Raw genomic sequence first — 15,059 nt, forward strand, 5'->3', positions numbered from 1 at the left:
CCATCTGCACGTTATTGCAGCAGAGACCCACGAAACTTTATGCATTGCATATCTCTACATTGTTCAGATAACAGGTGCTTGTGAAAAGTTGACAAGGATTTAGCAATTGTAGAAACCTGTGTAATTGGACATTGCCTTGTGCCGCACTTTCATTATTGGATCATATTCAGTACATATTAGCACATTACGATATGTCATCTAGCGAAATAGCAGCCTGATTAGCCAAGAGGGTCTCATTCGCGTGGGTGGTTTCATGGTACTAATGAGCCTTGTTGTTGCTCGTTGGTTTTATGTCGAAAAACTATTGGATAGTATGGACACGGCGTGAGACAGCCTGCCTATACATCACGTTATCGTAATCTATCGCTGAATAACAGACGGAATCAGGCTGAGTCGTCGGGTACGGTGTACTGCGTGTACAACTGATACCACTGGTACTGCCTTCTGCAACTACTCGTTACCACTGCTACTACAGAGTAATAGTTATTTGCATAAAGTATTTGGCTTTAGTTTCAGAATTAATACTTTTATTCATATCTTCAACACGCTTTTGTTGGCGATCGGTCTGCTGGAGTGAGGTCGCTGGCGTCGGGGATAGCTTCTCAAAATGGCGCTGCGCGTCGGCTAAGTTTGAAAAATAGTGAACTTAACTTGCATGCGCATTTGAAGTTGGCATTTAAAGTGCTTGTCGTACCGCTGCTGCCTGCGTTACCTCTCAGGCATGTTCGTCGCCAGAAGCATTGCCGCTGACCACAACGACTTAATTCACGACGTCGCCTACGACTTCTACGGCAAACGTCTAGCCACATGCTCCAGTGACCAGACTGTGAAGGTGTGTAGACCTTTGTGACGGAGCGATACGTCTGCTGACTTAATTAGCTGCTATTAAGTACACGTGCTTCGGTGTACGCGGCTTCAGGAGTAATGAATTCGAGTGGAAGCCTGTCTCTCTTATCTCAGTACGCCTCCTCTGACGAATGCGGCGACTCGGGAGACGAAGGCCCGCCGTCCAAGGGTGACTCGCCCCACAAGGATGAGTGTCAGCTGAATGTTATTGCAGAACGTCGGCATCTCCGAAAGCGCAAGCTAGAATTACCGGTCGAAGTACTGGGCCTGTACAAAGATCGCATCGATCCTTTTGCTTGGGAAGACGACCAAAGCCTACACGATGGCAGAGCCCGCACGTTTGCTCACGAACCTGGCGTCTGGGCGTCTTACGCTTTCGTCTCTGGTGCTAAACAGAGTCACATTGAGGGTTTGATATCTTTTCTATGCCGGGACGTTGACTACTTAAAACCACTGCAGCTCAGCGCGTGCCATGTGAGCCTGTCGCGCACTGTCAAGTTGCGACACCATTGGATCCAGCCACTGGTGGAGTCGCTGAGGGCCGTGATAGCGCCGCACTGTAGGTTTACCATTCGTTTCGGTTCCCTCGATGTCTACACAAACGCGGAGAAAACGAGGACGTTTTTGAGCCTAAAAGTGCACAAAGGGATCGAGCACCTCAAGAAAATGGTAGCTGAAGTTGACGGCTGCTTGAAGGAGTACGACCTGCCGCTCTTCTACGACGATCCGTCCTTTCACATGAGCGTCGCCTGGTGTGACGCCAGCGAGGAAGTCCGACTGCAGCAGAGCTTGCATGAGCTGCAAGTTAGACTCGAACATTTTGCGATCAGGCATCCATCGTCGCTGGTCATTGACGTTGCTTCTGTGTGGTTTCGTACTGGAAACAAGCTGTTTGAGTTGCCGATCTTACAGATGTGAACTGCACTGCGTTGAGTTTTTTTTTTTTTTTGTGGCAACAAGCACTTGCTGTAAAAGCCCCATGTTCAATTCCTCAATCGTTGTTTAATAAACGAAGAATAATTTGCAAAGAAACAAGTGACTGATCAAAGTAGTCTCTTTCGTTCCATCTCATTTGAATAATGAGAATGTATGTTCCAGTGATGTGTACAGAGCGTATTCTCTCATCTTGATGCGTAGCTATGCATGTGAGCTTTGGTTTACACTCAGAAATAGACAGTAACATAATTCAGATCGAAACATGTCACTGCACAAATGGCACTTTGGCAGCCATTGTTCAGAATTTAATGCTAGCAGGTTTAAGCTGGGGAGTCAGAGGAAGTCTTAGTATCGAAGTCAAGCTACTGCTTGTGTGTTCCTCCTTCATTTAAGGTATGGGACCTCGGAGAAGACGGAGAGTGGCGCTGCACAGCAAACTGGAAGGTTGGTGTCATTTTTTCTTTTCAAGTAACAGACAAAGTACATGCCATTGCATGCTGCAATTTTATTATCTAGCCTGTCACCCTAAAGTAGAGAGGCTTTTCTGTTGAGTTGCTTTCAGTTGGGCATTTTATTTTTGTGTATTAGAACTACTATGCTCTTGATGTGCAGACGCACAGTGGATCTGTTTGGAAAGTCACATGGGCACACCCAGAATTTGGGCAAGTCCTGGCAACATGTTCTTATGACCGTATGGCCACTGTGTGGGAGGAACTAGGTAAGTGTTATTTATTTATTTATTTATTTATTTATTTATTTATTTGGGAATACTGTAGCCCTCACTTGAGGACCATAACAGGAGAGGTTTTTATTTTAATTATCGAGGAACAAAAACCTCAGGCACCGACAAGACACAAAAAGCATAATCAAAACACGAATACTTAACAACAACTTAACAAACAAAGATGAGGGAAATCATAACAACAGCATGATTAGTTGTCAATTCCCCTGTTGCCTGCAATATAATTCCAAAAGGTTCTCAAACTCTTTGACATATTGAGCTGTGACAATGAATTCCGCAAGACCATTCCACATATTAATACATGAGGGGAAAAAAGAGTTTTGAAAAGCACATAGGTGGGCTCTGTACGGCCGTATTGCGGCACTGTGGTTTAAACGCGCACTTTGTTTTAGAGGAGGGTGAATATATGTTTCTTTGTTTATTTTTAGTTGATTCCTGGTGATTTGGAAAAACAGTTTCAACCGTTGTTTTTTTTTGTCGTGTTTCGAGCAGTTCCAGGTCGCAAGATTTAAGCATGTCTGTTACAGAATCGTCTTCCGATAACGCGAACATACAAAACGCACTGCGGTTCTCTGAATTTTTTTGAGCTTATCTCGCAAGTACACTTGGTGGGGGCTCCTAACAGAGGAGGCATACTCCAAAACCGGGCGGATAAATGTCTTGTATGCAGTTAACTTCAAATTTTTTGGTGCATGCTGTAATTTTTTTCTCAAATACCATAGTTTTCGATAGGCTTTAGAGCAGACCTCCTCTACTTGGATGTGCCAGCACAGATCGTCCTGAATAATTACTCCTAAATACTTAAAGCTACGTACATTGGACAAGGTGATTTGAACAGAATCTCAGAGTGGTGCGTTAAATGGAATATGAATTTGAATTTGTCCAAGACTGTCCATATGAAGTTTACAAGAAAGAAAAATCCTGATGTGTATTCATATGTTATTAGGAACACAATGTTAGAACAGGTATTCGAATTTAAATATCTAGGCGTTTATTTTACTCCTGATTTGAGCTGGCGCCGTCACGTCGATTATATCTCTGCTAAAGCATGCAGAAACTTGGGATTTCTTCGCCGAAATGCAAGCACTTTTCCACTGTCATGTCGTGACATTTTATTCAAGACTTATGTCAGGTCGGTTCTGGACTACGCGTGCACTGTCTGGGACCCGCCTACTGCTAGAGATAAAGATAAGTTGGAGAGGGTGCAGAACATTGCCTCTCGTTTCGTGTCTGGCACACGCGGGGCTCGTTACAGTGCATCGCGTGCGAAGGATGCACTCAAGTGGGAATTGCTTGACACGCGCCGAAAGAAGTTGCGTCTGAAGCTGTTTCATGCTGTTTATTATTCAACTGTTCGGGTTGAACGCGAAAGGTATGTGCAGGAGCCTTTTTATAGATCCAACCGTGTTGACCATGTTTTTAAAGTCCGCGAATTCGCGGCAAAAACTGAATTGTTTAAAATGTCTTTTTTTCCGAAAACCATTAGAGAATGGAACAGACTACCGAGCGATGTTGTGAGTGTGACATCAAATGATGCGTTCTTTCGTTCTTTAATGATGTGATGCGATTGTGATGTGTTCTTTTGAAGTGAGATGTACATGGTGAAAGTTTTATGCTTGTAACTCTGCCTGCGAGCGGAGGTGTCATGTGTGCTTCTTTGTTGTACATTGCCCCCCCCCCCCCACTGTAATGCCACGGCGCTGTGGGTTCCTTACTAAAAAAAAAAAAAAAAAAAGGAGATATCATTTTCCCTGGTTTAAATTATTGATTACTTATTCATTCCAAATATATGCAATATCTGTTCATCAAAACAGTTGTGACGATTTTTTTCTTTGGAATAGTCTGAAATGAATTGCATCTTGACAGCTGAAAGGCACTGAAAAGATTCAAAGTGCATTAATAGCGTGTGGCATGTGCCAGATGGGAAATAGAAACTTGCATTTACCTTAGTTGCTTGTAATGGGAGAGCTGTGTTTAATCTGTGGTGGTCATCCACCTAAAGATAGTAAGCTGTGTAAAACTTGTCGAGTTGCATCTAAATATACAAATAATGCCTTGCTCAGTTGTCAGCTTTGCATATTCCAGTTGTGAGCCCATTGTGCATAGCATTTGAGGAGACCTGCTTTGCTAAGGATCAGATCAGTTATTCTGGCTGTCATGAGGAGCACCAACACCCACGCAGTCTTAAGGGGATGCTTAGGACAACTCTGTGGAGTTATTATTGTCAGTAGAAATTAATTCTTTGGCTCTGGGTATGTTAATGTTTTTCCGGCAGGATAAGGTACATTTATGGCTGAGAAAATGGAATTTAAAAATTCCTCCCAGTACTCTACTCAAACTCATAACGTCTGCACCATAAAGGACTGGATGCCGTCGTTTTGAAGGGATTGGCAGTGTAGCTTAGCCTCTGAGACGTACGCATTTTGCATGAGAAATCAGCTGCTGATGGCAACACCTGTATTTCATTTTCGGTTTTTGGGTCTTTTCTAGCTTATTATTCCATCTCCATTTGCAGTGAGAGTTGTCTCTGTCGTTAGAATGCCGTAGTCTGTCAGTACAAGCAAACTTCACTTTCTCCTCGGTGTCTCTTTAATAAATGTCTAGTACTTGGAGCTGTGGTTATAGAAGGAGTTGCTTCATCATTAAGAAAGTAACGCAAGTTGAATGAGACAGCGGCAGACAAAAACACAAGTGGAAGCTTACTTGCTAGGCTGACATGTTATTATTTGGTTGTCGTACTAGGTTGAGCGAGAGGGTGTGCCATCACATGGTCTGCATGTTGATGGCAGCAATGGAGCTCCCACCGAATGGTCATGGAAGCCTTTAGTGCTTCCTTTAGTGCAGTAGCACTACTCTTGAACGCACTTGTTCCTCAGAGCACGGTTCTGAATCACGGTAAAGTGAAACAACAGAGACGACAAATGGAGTTTTGACTGAAGTTTATTCTGCAGAAGCAGAAAATATACATGATGCAAAAGGCATGTGAGTAAACAAAAGGACAACTCAAAATTGAAGTGATCAGCCGTGAAAGTCAGCCATAGTTTTAGACTTGGTTGCTAAACCACGAGATGGATATTAGGTCGCTTCAATATTGTGAGGTCACCTTTTGTGACCACATGTAGGAAGACTGGTGAACTTTCAGTTTTTATGATACACGTGCACTGTACTTTTCATGATTGATTGCTAATTTTTCAAGTTATTCTTTTGTTTTGTTTGCTTTTATGGCTTTCACATCGTGTGTATTTTCTGGTTTTACAGAAATGAACTTCATTGTATGGTTTTACAGGGTTTTAACGTCCCAAAGCCACTCAGGCTATGAGGACGCCGTAATGAACGGCTCCGGAAATTTCAACCACCTGGGGTTCTTTAACGTGCACTTACATTGCACAGTACATGGGCCTTTAGAATTTCGCCTCCATTGAAGGCGCCAAGCGCCATAACCACTTAGCCACCGTGGAGGCCCTGGAGTAAACTTCGTTTGCGAGCCATCAATCACCCTATGTCTTCGTTGTCAGTCCGTCATCTGTTTGCACTGCTCCAATTCACCATGAACTGCTACCAAGTCGCCCAAACATAGATTTGGTATTGTTGTAGATAATTGGCTGACACTTGTTCACTTGCATTTGTTTCTACAGTGGCAGGTAAGAGCGGCGTTCTCAACGGTGGCGGTGGAGGTGGGGCTGGGGAACGTGGCCAATCTCATTGGATCAAGCGCACCAGCCTGGTGGATAGTCGAACATCAGTGACAGATGTCAAGTTTGCACCAAAGCAGCTGGGCCTACAGCTGGCCACCTGTTCGGCCGATGGGATGGTGCGTGTCTATGAGGCTCCCGATGTCATGAACCTGAGCCAGTGGTCCCTGCAGAGTGACATCAACTGCCGCATGCCACTCAGCTGCCTCTCTTGGAACCACTCCTTGTGAGTACCCTGCCTCCTCGGGGAGAAGTCTATTGCATTAGGTCTATTGATCGCTGAAGTGTACAATCGGAATTTGACAAAATTATAAATGTACTTTCCGGGGAATCGTGTTGGCCGGGAACAAATTAGCCAGAAGAAAAGTAGTTAAACTCTAGGGACATTGTTATTGCTCACGGTTTTGAGCCTATGAAATGAAAATTGTAGGAACCAGGCAGGTATAAATGAGGTTCTGCTGTACTGAATGCATCTAATCTTTTGCCTTGGAATTTCATGTTGGGAACGCTTCTAAAGTGGGCATTTGCTAGCTTTCGTCAAGCCTGAGCTGAGCTGATTATTACGAAGGCACTGAGATGCGTTAACCACTAACTTAGTCACTTAATAATGCCAAAAGCGTCTTTTTTTAACTTGGAGCTGTTACTTTTTACATTAGACAGCAAGGCAGGTATTGACAATGATGCCAGTAATGAGAGAGCATTTTGTGCTTCTTTATAATGAAAGGAAAAGGGGTAGCTTGGCTGGTTTTGGCATACTACTGACAATGAAATTATTACGTTCCATGAAACACAACACTACGGCTGGTCAGTGTGAGGTTGCCCTCATGCATTTTTTTTTCTTTCCTGCTCCCACAGTACCTATGAGCTTTGAATAACCAAAGTTTTTCGGCTTGAATGAACCAAAACAAGGCAGGACAAATCCATGTATTACAGTACAGTTCATTATCGCAAGACCATATGCTTAATTATTGTCCATACTATTCTGTTTTCATGACAACACAAGTCTCATGAAGGCAGAAATACTTGCGTTCGGGTCAGCTTTGTTACAGTGCTCGCATACAGCTAAATAAATATGTTTCCATGACAATTCATATGCATTGCCAGTGCTAATCACAGAGCAGTAGCTTTGATGCTATGCCTCAGTTGGCATTGCCTGGAAAGGTGATACTTGTGGAAGAGGCCTTACTGTGTCAACCTTCATTATACATATATGACTGCTGTTTTACTACGAAAATTTTTGGTTTAACATACTAGTCCTGTCTTTAAAAACCTATAAACATGTTTTTGTGGCTTTGCAATGTTCTTCAAACTTTCCAAAACATGATAAATTATATGAGGAATCTGCTGGAATAAATGCTACATAACAGTGCATTTTTCTTTCATGGATTGTTTAAAGTCCCTCAGTGGGATGAAAAATCATGATTGTTGTTTGTTTTTAGTTTGGATTCACGGTGTTGCTTTTGACACCATGCTACATGTCGTAAGCTACATAAGTGACCTAGTCAAAGTCATTGTGCACAAAGTATTGCGTTCTGTGATGCACCTGCTAATATGCACATCTAACCTCAGTGCCTGCTTGTGTGCTTACCATTACAGCAATCGCAACCATCCACCGATGCTGGCCGTTGGCAGCGATGACCCAGGCCCCTCAAGTACAGGGAAGGTGCATGTTTATGAGTACTGTGAAGGGAGCCGCCGCTGGACGCGGATCGAGACTGTTGTCACAGTTGTGGACCCTGTGCACGATTTGGCTTTTGCACCCAGTGTAGGCCGCTCCTACTACCTGCTGGGCATTGCCTCCAGAGATGTGCGCATCATTTCTTTCAAGCCTCTCCAGTGAGTACATAATGCTGCTTACAAATTTGGATAGTGTGCTACCAGTTCCCTGTAAATAACAAAGCCTCAGTTGGCCTGTTCAGCTTAGCCTGTTCCTTAGCCTGTTCAGCTAAGGAACATTGTTTCGGAATGGAGACCAAGCATGCAAGTTTTTGGATACTGGGCCTGCCAGTTGGCAGACATGACGCTCTCAGTGAATAGGCAAAAGTAGCTACTGGCAAATAGGTTTCAGCCAGGATATCTGATGGATTTAACTTCTTTTTGCCTGTGCTGGCTTAAAGAAGCAGGGCAACAGAAAAGGATGACATAACCATACGGCTGTTTCTCGCAATGCAAGATACGCAGCTTGCGTTGCTAATCCTGTTGAAAAGGTATGCCATGAGCTTTGGAAAGCCTGTATCATGGTGTGTAGCAAGGAAAGAGGTGCATCAGCATACCATCAGGGTTGCTTACCAAAGAAACAAGTTAGATATTTAAGTGTAGGATGTAAGAGGAAGTTCCCTGTGCATGCACGAGTGTGTGTGTATGTGCTTTTGTGGTACGTTTCCAGTGACGAAACTCCTGCTCCAAAAAAGAACACAAACACTACCAAAGGCAAAGCTCTCGAAGCATTCCTTTAGGGCATTTGTCGAAGCACGGAAGAGCATGGGTGGAAACAGCAGAAGTCTGTTCCGTTCCAAAGCTGGTGTAATTGCCTGGCTTCTCCACATAGCATGGCACTCTGCAGAGAAGCCTAAATGTAGTTACAGCTTTCATCGATGATTACGTCAGCATTATAAATACTAGCGCAAAAGAAAAAAAAACTTTGCATACTTTACCTACAAGCTTCATTCATTTGAATCCTTGAAGCTTGCAAAATTCTGAAAAAAGCATTTCAGCTACTCTTTGAGTAAAGATCCACAGGTTCTTCTTCTTCTTCTTTGCACCAGAGGTGCCCCGTCAGAGACGGTTGGTAACTCGAAGACTGAAGCTTATTTCTTCGCACCAGGGGTGCCCCGTCGTAGACGGTCTCAAGATGAGTTGAGACGCAGGGATAAAAAAAGGCATAACTGAAGATTTATATACAAATATTTACAGAATATACAAGTTAGACACAACGGCAAAAAGACAAACAACCAAAAGGTGGATCTGGCTAATACTAGGGGAGGCCCCTACTCGGCATAGCCGAGGATGCGTAGCATCTCACCTTAGCCCAGAACCCTGCTTCCGGCTCCGGGGCCCGGTTTTAAAGCCCTAAAGGCCCGGCCCACATTTCGTAGCTTCCAATCATGTTGCACTGCTCACATGATTGGTTTACCGAGAGCATGGTCAGCCCTCCAGCTTCCGTAGGGCAAAACGCCCTTTCCACAAACACAAACGCACGGTCGTGCCAGCACGTGTGGAGTCGAACATTCTCTCCGCCACAAAATAAAATAAAAACACAAATAGACATTCGTGCCAGCACGTGCGCGAATCGGTACCGCGGGGCGGGGTGGACACCCGTACTTCTTGGTGCGTTCGCGAGCGGCCGCGTTCCAAATAGGAGACGCTTCGCTTTGAGCGCCCCCAGCCGCGTTCCAATAACCCCGCGTACACTACCGATCCCTTACACTTTGAACCTCTATTTTCGGGTTGCACTTTGCCTGTGTGTTTGTATCTTCCTTCCTCATTTTCTTGTTTCCTAAAGCCCGCGCAGTTCTAACATCATGCAATCAGACGAACTAGTCATGTTTGAAGCTGTGCTGGCAATGATGTCTTGTTGACAGCTCAAAGCTGAACAAATTTCACTTGAGCAGTAGTGAACTCGGAGCAGAGGATGCTTACTTACAAGATTTTGAGAGGCGCCCTTTTGTCATGAAGAGGCTGGGAAGTATTATATTGTAGAAGTTCTGCTGTTCCATGTAACACACAGAAGAACAAAGTTGTTGGCTTTGGATGGCACAACGTACGACTTTGGTGTGACACTTTAGCACTTTAGGCCTTTTTTGCTGCAATGCATATTGTGAATAAAGATGACTGTAAATATTCTGACCCATATTGCAGCGCGTACCTTTCAATGGAGCAGTTTTCCATTCACATTAACCATGTTGCTAGAAAAAAGTATTTTAAGATCTGTGCAACAACTACACAAATGTACTGCTGGTGATCCAGCCTCCTGGTCATTCTAGCCCTGTAATGTTGGTATGTGGGAATTTAACATTCCAGTGAGGGACATGGCTATGACAAACACCCTAGTGGAAAGCTCCGGATTATTTTTAAACACCTGGGGTTCTTTAAAGGTGCACTAAAGAGGATTCTGAGCTCGTCTTTTTGCTGCGGGAGCTCGATATGCACGTTCCAAACATTCTAATAAACTTCGAATTACTGTCCTGTGTGGCCAGTTTTCTTATTAAATCGAATTAAACGTCGCGGCTCCCCCCCCCCCCCTCTTTTTTTTTTTTTTTTAGCTCACCTTTGAAAAGAGGAGGAGTCAGCCAACGCGTGGAGTGCCTTTCAGCGGTGGCTTGCCACTCTGCCATTGGCGGAGTGATACTTACCGGTCGGCGAAAGGAAAGAGTCCGCGCGTATTTTTATTTCCATGGGCCTAATTTGAGCCTATGTAGTCTGTGACTGAAACTATTTATTCACGGAAACCTAAAAAAACAAAATAAAAGTGAAAGCGAAGCCGCCACATGACTAGTTTAAAGGAACGCCATGTGTTGGCTGACTCCTCCTCTTTTCGAAGGTGAGCTCAGAAAAATAGGAGGGAGCTGGGACAGTCAATTTGATTTGATAGGGGAATCATCGGCACAGGACAATATTTTGAACTTTCTAAGAATGCTCGGAGAGTGTAGATGGAGTTCCCGTAGTAAAAAAACGATTTCAGATTCCTCTTTAGTGCACCTTTAATATGCACTGACATTGCGCACATATGGGTGTTTTTACATTTTGCCTCTACACCCTGTAATGTTGCTGTTAATACTGCTGTTTGATTGTTTCTTTATCTGACTGTGCAATTCTTGCAGACCTGAAATGATGATGTCTCAGTTACAAGATGGAGTGGCTGCTAAGTTTGAAACCAAAGTTGTGGCGCAGTTTGATGACCACAACTCTCAGGTATGAGATTGTATGTGTTCCTAGATTCCTGTGCTGATCGTTGCTTATTAACAGGCTTAAAAGCCATGTTGTTTCTGCTTTTTGTGTATTATAACAGGCCTGGAGAGTGAGCTGGAACATTATCGGCACTATTCTTGCGTCTTCTGGGGACGATGGTTGCGTGAGACTGTGGAAAGGTGCGTCTACTTTAGTTTTACTTTATATGCTTGCAGTTCATAAGATTAGTCGAAGTGTTGCTCAAAAGCTACTTGCTGCATAAATTTGTGCAATCTTTACAACTTGAAGTGCATGTTCTCTGAAGAAGAGCTATTAAAGAAAGCATTTATGCAGTACGCTGGTGGTAACTATGCTGGACTGCAAAATTCACAGAATCGCTTTGTGTTTGAAAGCATACGTAACAATTTGAAATAAGAATGATGCACTGACTGTTATGTAAGCTTTGCCAGTTGAGCTCATTTTCTTGCTTTTGACCAGCTGGTTTTTTTTTTACTTATAAAGCATGATTTTAAAGTTTGCCCCTGTATCCCTGATACATGCTACAAACCACACAGACCAAGCCTTGCAGAGAGTCATTTAGACAGCAGCAGTAAGCGGTATTGTTATCCTGATAGTAAAAAAACTAAAATGCTTCTTCAAAAGTCATTCCCCTGTGTGATGTTGTTAGATGCTGTATTTGCCTCCATCTCTTTTGTTTCTAAATGTGCTCTCTGATTTGCTCATGTTCATATAACTAGTGCCACTTGTGTACCTAAAAGGACACTGTGTTTTCCTGTTAACATGTTAGGGGAATACAGTGCACAACTCTGATGTGGTCTAATGAGCTTTTTAACATTATGCAGCGATGAGGTCATCGCCCCATGCCTTGAGCGAGTGCAACCACAAATATTGTGCTCAACTGTTCATATCTCCAGTCTAATATCTTGCAAAATTTCAAGTAAAATGTGGAGGGAATTATTAGAAAGTAGCCTGTCGTAATTATCATGGTGACTCGATAAATTGTAAGCAGAGAGCATAAGCATATTTTGTGATCATAATCTTTAACCACTGGGCAAGCAAAGCGAGAAATTTCTGACAAATTTGCTTTTTGAGAACGTAAGTGCTTACAGTTTCCCTCCACTCAGGCAGACACTAAAAACAATAGACATTGTCCATTTCTTTCCAGAAATTGTTGTTGTAGGCTGTAGGACAAAGTCCTCATTAAACATATTGAGCAAATTGAAATATACCTGCGCAGGTATATTTCAATATGGTAAACCAACTCGCCCAACAAACCACTCTGATATTGAGCAAGGGCATCCGCAGAGTTTTTTGCAGGGGGAGGGCCCCCCGATGACCGGGTATGGGGGAGGGGGTGGTTAGCACCAAAAAGGAACTATTTGTGGTCTAAACTGCCCACATGAAATAAAAATTAGAAGCAGCAAATTAGTGCTAGGCCTGGAGAACATACATTGGATTTTAATAAGGCTCAGTGGTTATGGTGCTCGGCTGCTGACCCGAAAGACGCGGGTTCGATCCCGGCCGCGGCGGCTGAATTTCTTTGGAGGAGAAATTCCAGAGGCCCGTGTACTGTGCGATGTCAGTGCACGTTAAAGAACCCCAGGTGGTCGAAATTTCCGGAGCCCTTCACTACGGCGTCTCTCATAGCCTGAGTCGCTTTGAGACGTTAAACCCCATAATCCAAACCAAACCAAACAAAGAATTAAACTTAATAAACAGAATGCAAAAAGTTACTATCACCTAAGCGTGCTAATCAAGCTGTGTAGTTGTTTTCTGCTAGTGCATAAAAAATATCCGAAATTCTGGACGCCCATGATATTGAGGCATATTTTTATGTGAGAAAGATAAAATTAGCAGATTGTGTACCCTTTGTTCTTAATGCAGCCGATAAAATCATCAGAAAAGGCTTAGTGGGTGAGATCCAGGAGGCATTGATTCTAATAGAGACTGCATGCCATAGTTTTATTCAGTCAGCTTAGGTGTGACCTTAAATGAAATCCAGTTTACTTCTACATCAGTGATTCACATGAACACCAACGAAGCTATCAGGTGTATTCCCAATTTTTGCATTTTGTAATCAAATGAAAGATGGTGTGTCACGATTTGACATCTGACTTGTCATGTTTTAACCTGTAAATTTAGCTGTGTCATTTTCATGCCCATGCCATGGGCTGCACATCTTGCTTTTTCTAGTCCTTAGGGGCATCTGCCTGGCCGTGCAGAAGATAGCACCTCAAAATCTCTAGGGGAGGGCTGAAGTGCCTAATGGTGTCTCATACAGCTTATACAAACTGCCACAATTGTAATTATCGTAGCCATACACACTGCCGTAATTGAATTCAGTTTAGTGTCCTTTTAAGGTAAGAAGGTCTTCAAAAAAAAATGTTAATGAAGTCACAATTACAAAATCTTCAGGGAGTGTGTATTTTTGTATACAGCTTATACAAACTGCCATAATTGCAATAATCGTAGCCATACACAGTGCCGTAATTGGAATTCAGTTTAGTGTCCCTTTAAGGTAAGAAGCTCTTCAAAAAAAAATGTTAATGAAGTCACAATTACAAAATCTTCAGGGAGTGTGTATTTTTGTATACAGCTTATACAAACTGCCATAATTGCAATAATCGTAGCCATACACAGTGCCGTAATTGGAATTCAGTTTAGTGTCCCTTTAAGGTAAGAAGGTCTTCAAAAAAAATTGTTAATAAAGCGACAATTACGAAATCTTCAGGGAGCGTGTATTTTTTTTGGCCAATTCCAGATATATCATTCAATTTTGTGTTGAAAAAGTCCTCGTCCACTTGTGCAATATGTAATGTAATTTTTTGCCGAGAGCTTTCAAGAAATTTTGCTGCAGGGAACTTGCTAGAATACATGCCATTGGTCTCTCTTGACATCAAGCTATGCAACAAGGGTAAAATTATTATTCTGCCTATGATAGAAGTTGAGTTACAGGGTTTTGAAGTTTCAGTTTCACAAACGCGAAGAAAGGTGTGTATTTCTGTTTCTGAAGTGACAACTTCAAAATCCTATAACTCAATTTCTCTGACAGGCAGGATGATAATTTTACCCTTATTGCATAGCTTGATGTCAAGAGAAACCAGTGGCGTGCAAGCTCCCCGCAGTAAAATTTCTTGAAAGCTCTCGGCGAAAAGTTACTCTACACAATGCATACGTGCACAAATATTTGCTTTACGTAAAATTAAATGGCATATTTGGAATCAGCACGTTTCCTGAAAATTTCATAAATCTGGCTTCATTAATAAAAATGTTTTTCCCTAGACCCTCTTTCCCCCTCAAGTGCAAGGAGCACTCTGTGCAACTAGTAAAGTCATGCTGTTTCGCAGCTGTTAGGGTTTATTGGCTACTGCACGTTATATTTTTTTCTCAAGTGTCTCACATATGAATGATATGTCCTCCCAACAGCCAACTACATGGGCATTTGGAAGTGCATAGCGACATTACAAGGTGACGGGGGTGTGGTTCAAGGAGACAAGCAGTCTGCTGACACATCCTCGTTTTCTGGCCAGCTGGGAAGTTCAGGTGGCATTGGCTCACCGTACTACATGGTCCAAAGCAGTCATCTTATCAACAAAGCATGGTCCTGAACACTCTGCCTTTCCCCTTCTGTTTTCATCACTGCAGGAGCGGAGCAGGGCTGAGCTCCAGTGTCTGTGCAGGAAATGATTGTTCTCAATAAATATTGCTGGCCAGTTGAGAAGTTCGGGTGGCATTGGCTCACCATGCTACATGCTCCAAAGCAGTCGTCTTATCTACAAATCATGGCCCTGAGCACTCTGCCTCTCCTCTTCGGTTTTCATCACTGCAGGAGTGGAGCAGGCCTGAGCTCTCATGTTTGTGCTGGGAATGAATAAATATGCATGTTGTTTTGTATTTTTCTGGTCAACAGAGTTATGTTTCTCGTGAGGACTATA

At 43.1% G+C, this 15,059-nt stretch overlaps 2 protein-coding genes across 2 annotated transcripts; both read left to right on the forward strand.

Annotated features, from left to right (window-relative positions):
- Window positions 1-577: 577 nt before the first annotated feature.
- LOC149340554 (nucleoporin SEH1-like) lies at window positions 578-15,018 on the forward strand. Its single transcript, XM_089549365.1, has 8 exons — window positions 578-832; window positions 2,176-2,226; window positions 2,395-2,500; window positions 6,160-6,442; window positions 7,813-8,052; window positions 11,037-11,127; window positions 11,225-11,303; window positions 14,551-15,018. Exons 1-8 carry the CDS (start codon window positions 722-724, stop codon window positions 14,730-14,732), a joined length of 1,143 nt encoding a protein of 380 aa, XP_089405491.1. The 5' UTR covers window positions 578-721; the 3' UTR covers window positions 14,733-15,018.
- LOC149340555 (U6 snRNA phosphodiesterase 1-like) lies at window positions 839-1,887 on the forward strand. Its single transcript, XM_089549367.1, has one exon. It carries the CDS (start codon window positions 925-927, stop codon window positions 1,762-1,764), a length of 840 nt encoding a protein of 279 aa, XP_089405493.1. The 5' UTR covers window positions 839-924; the 3' UTR covers window positions 1,765-1,887.
- Window positions 15,019-15,059: the final 41 nt, after the last annotated feature.

Source organism: Amblyomma mixtum, chromosome 6 (genome assembly GCF_055824585.1).
Source record: "Amblyomma mixtum isolate Tamu chromosome 6, ASM5582458v1, whole genome shotgun sequence".
Taxonomy (NCBI): Eukaryota; Metazoa; Arthropoda; class Arachnida; order Ixodida; family Ixodidae; genus Amblyomma; species Amblyomma mixtum.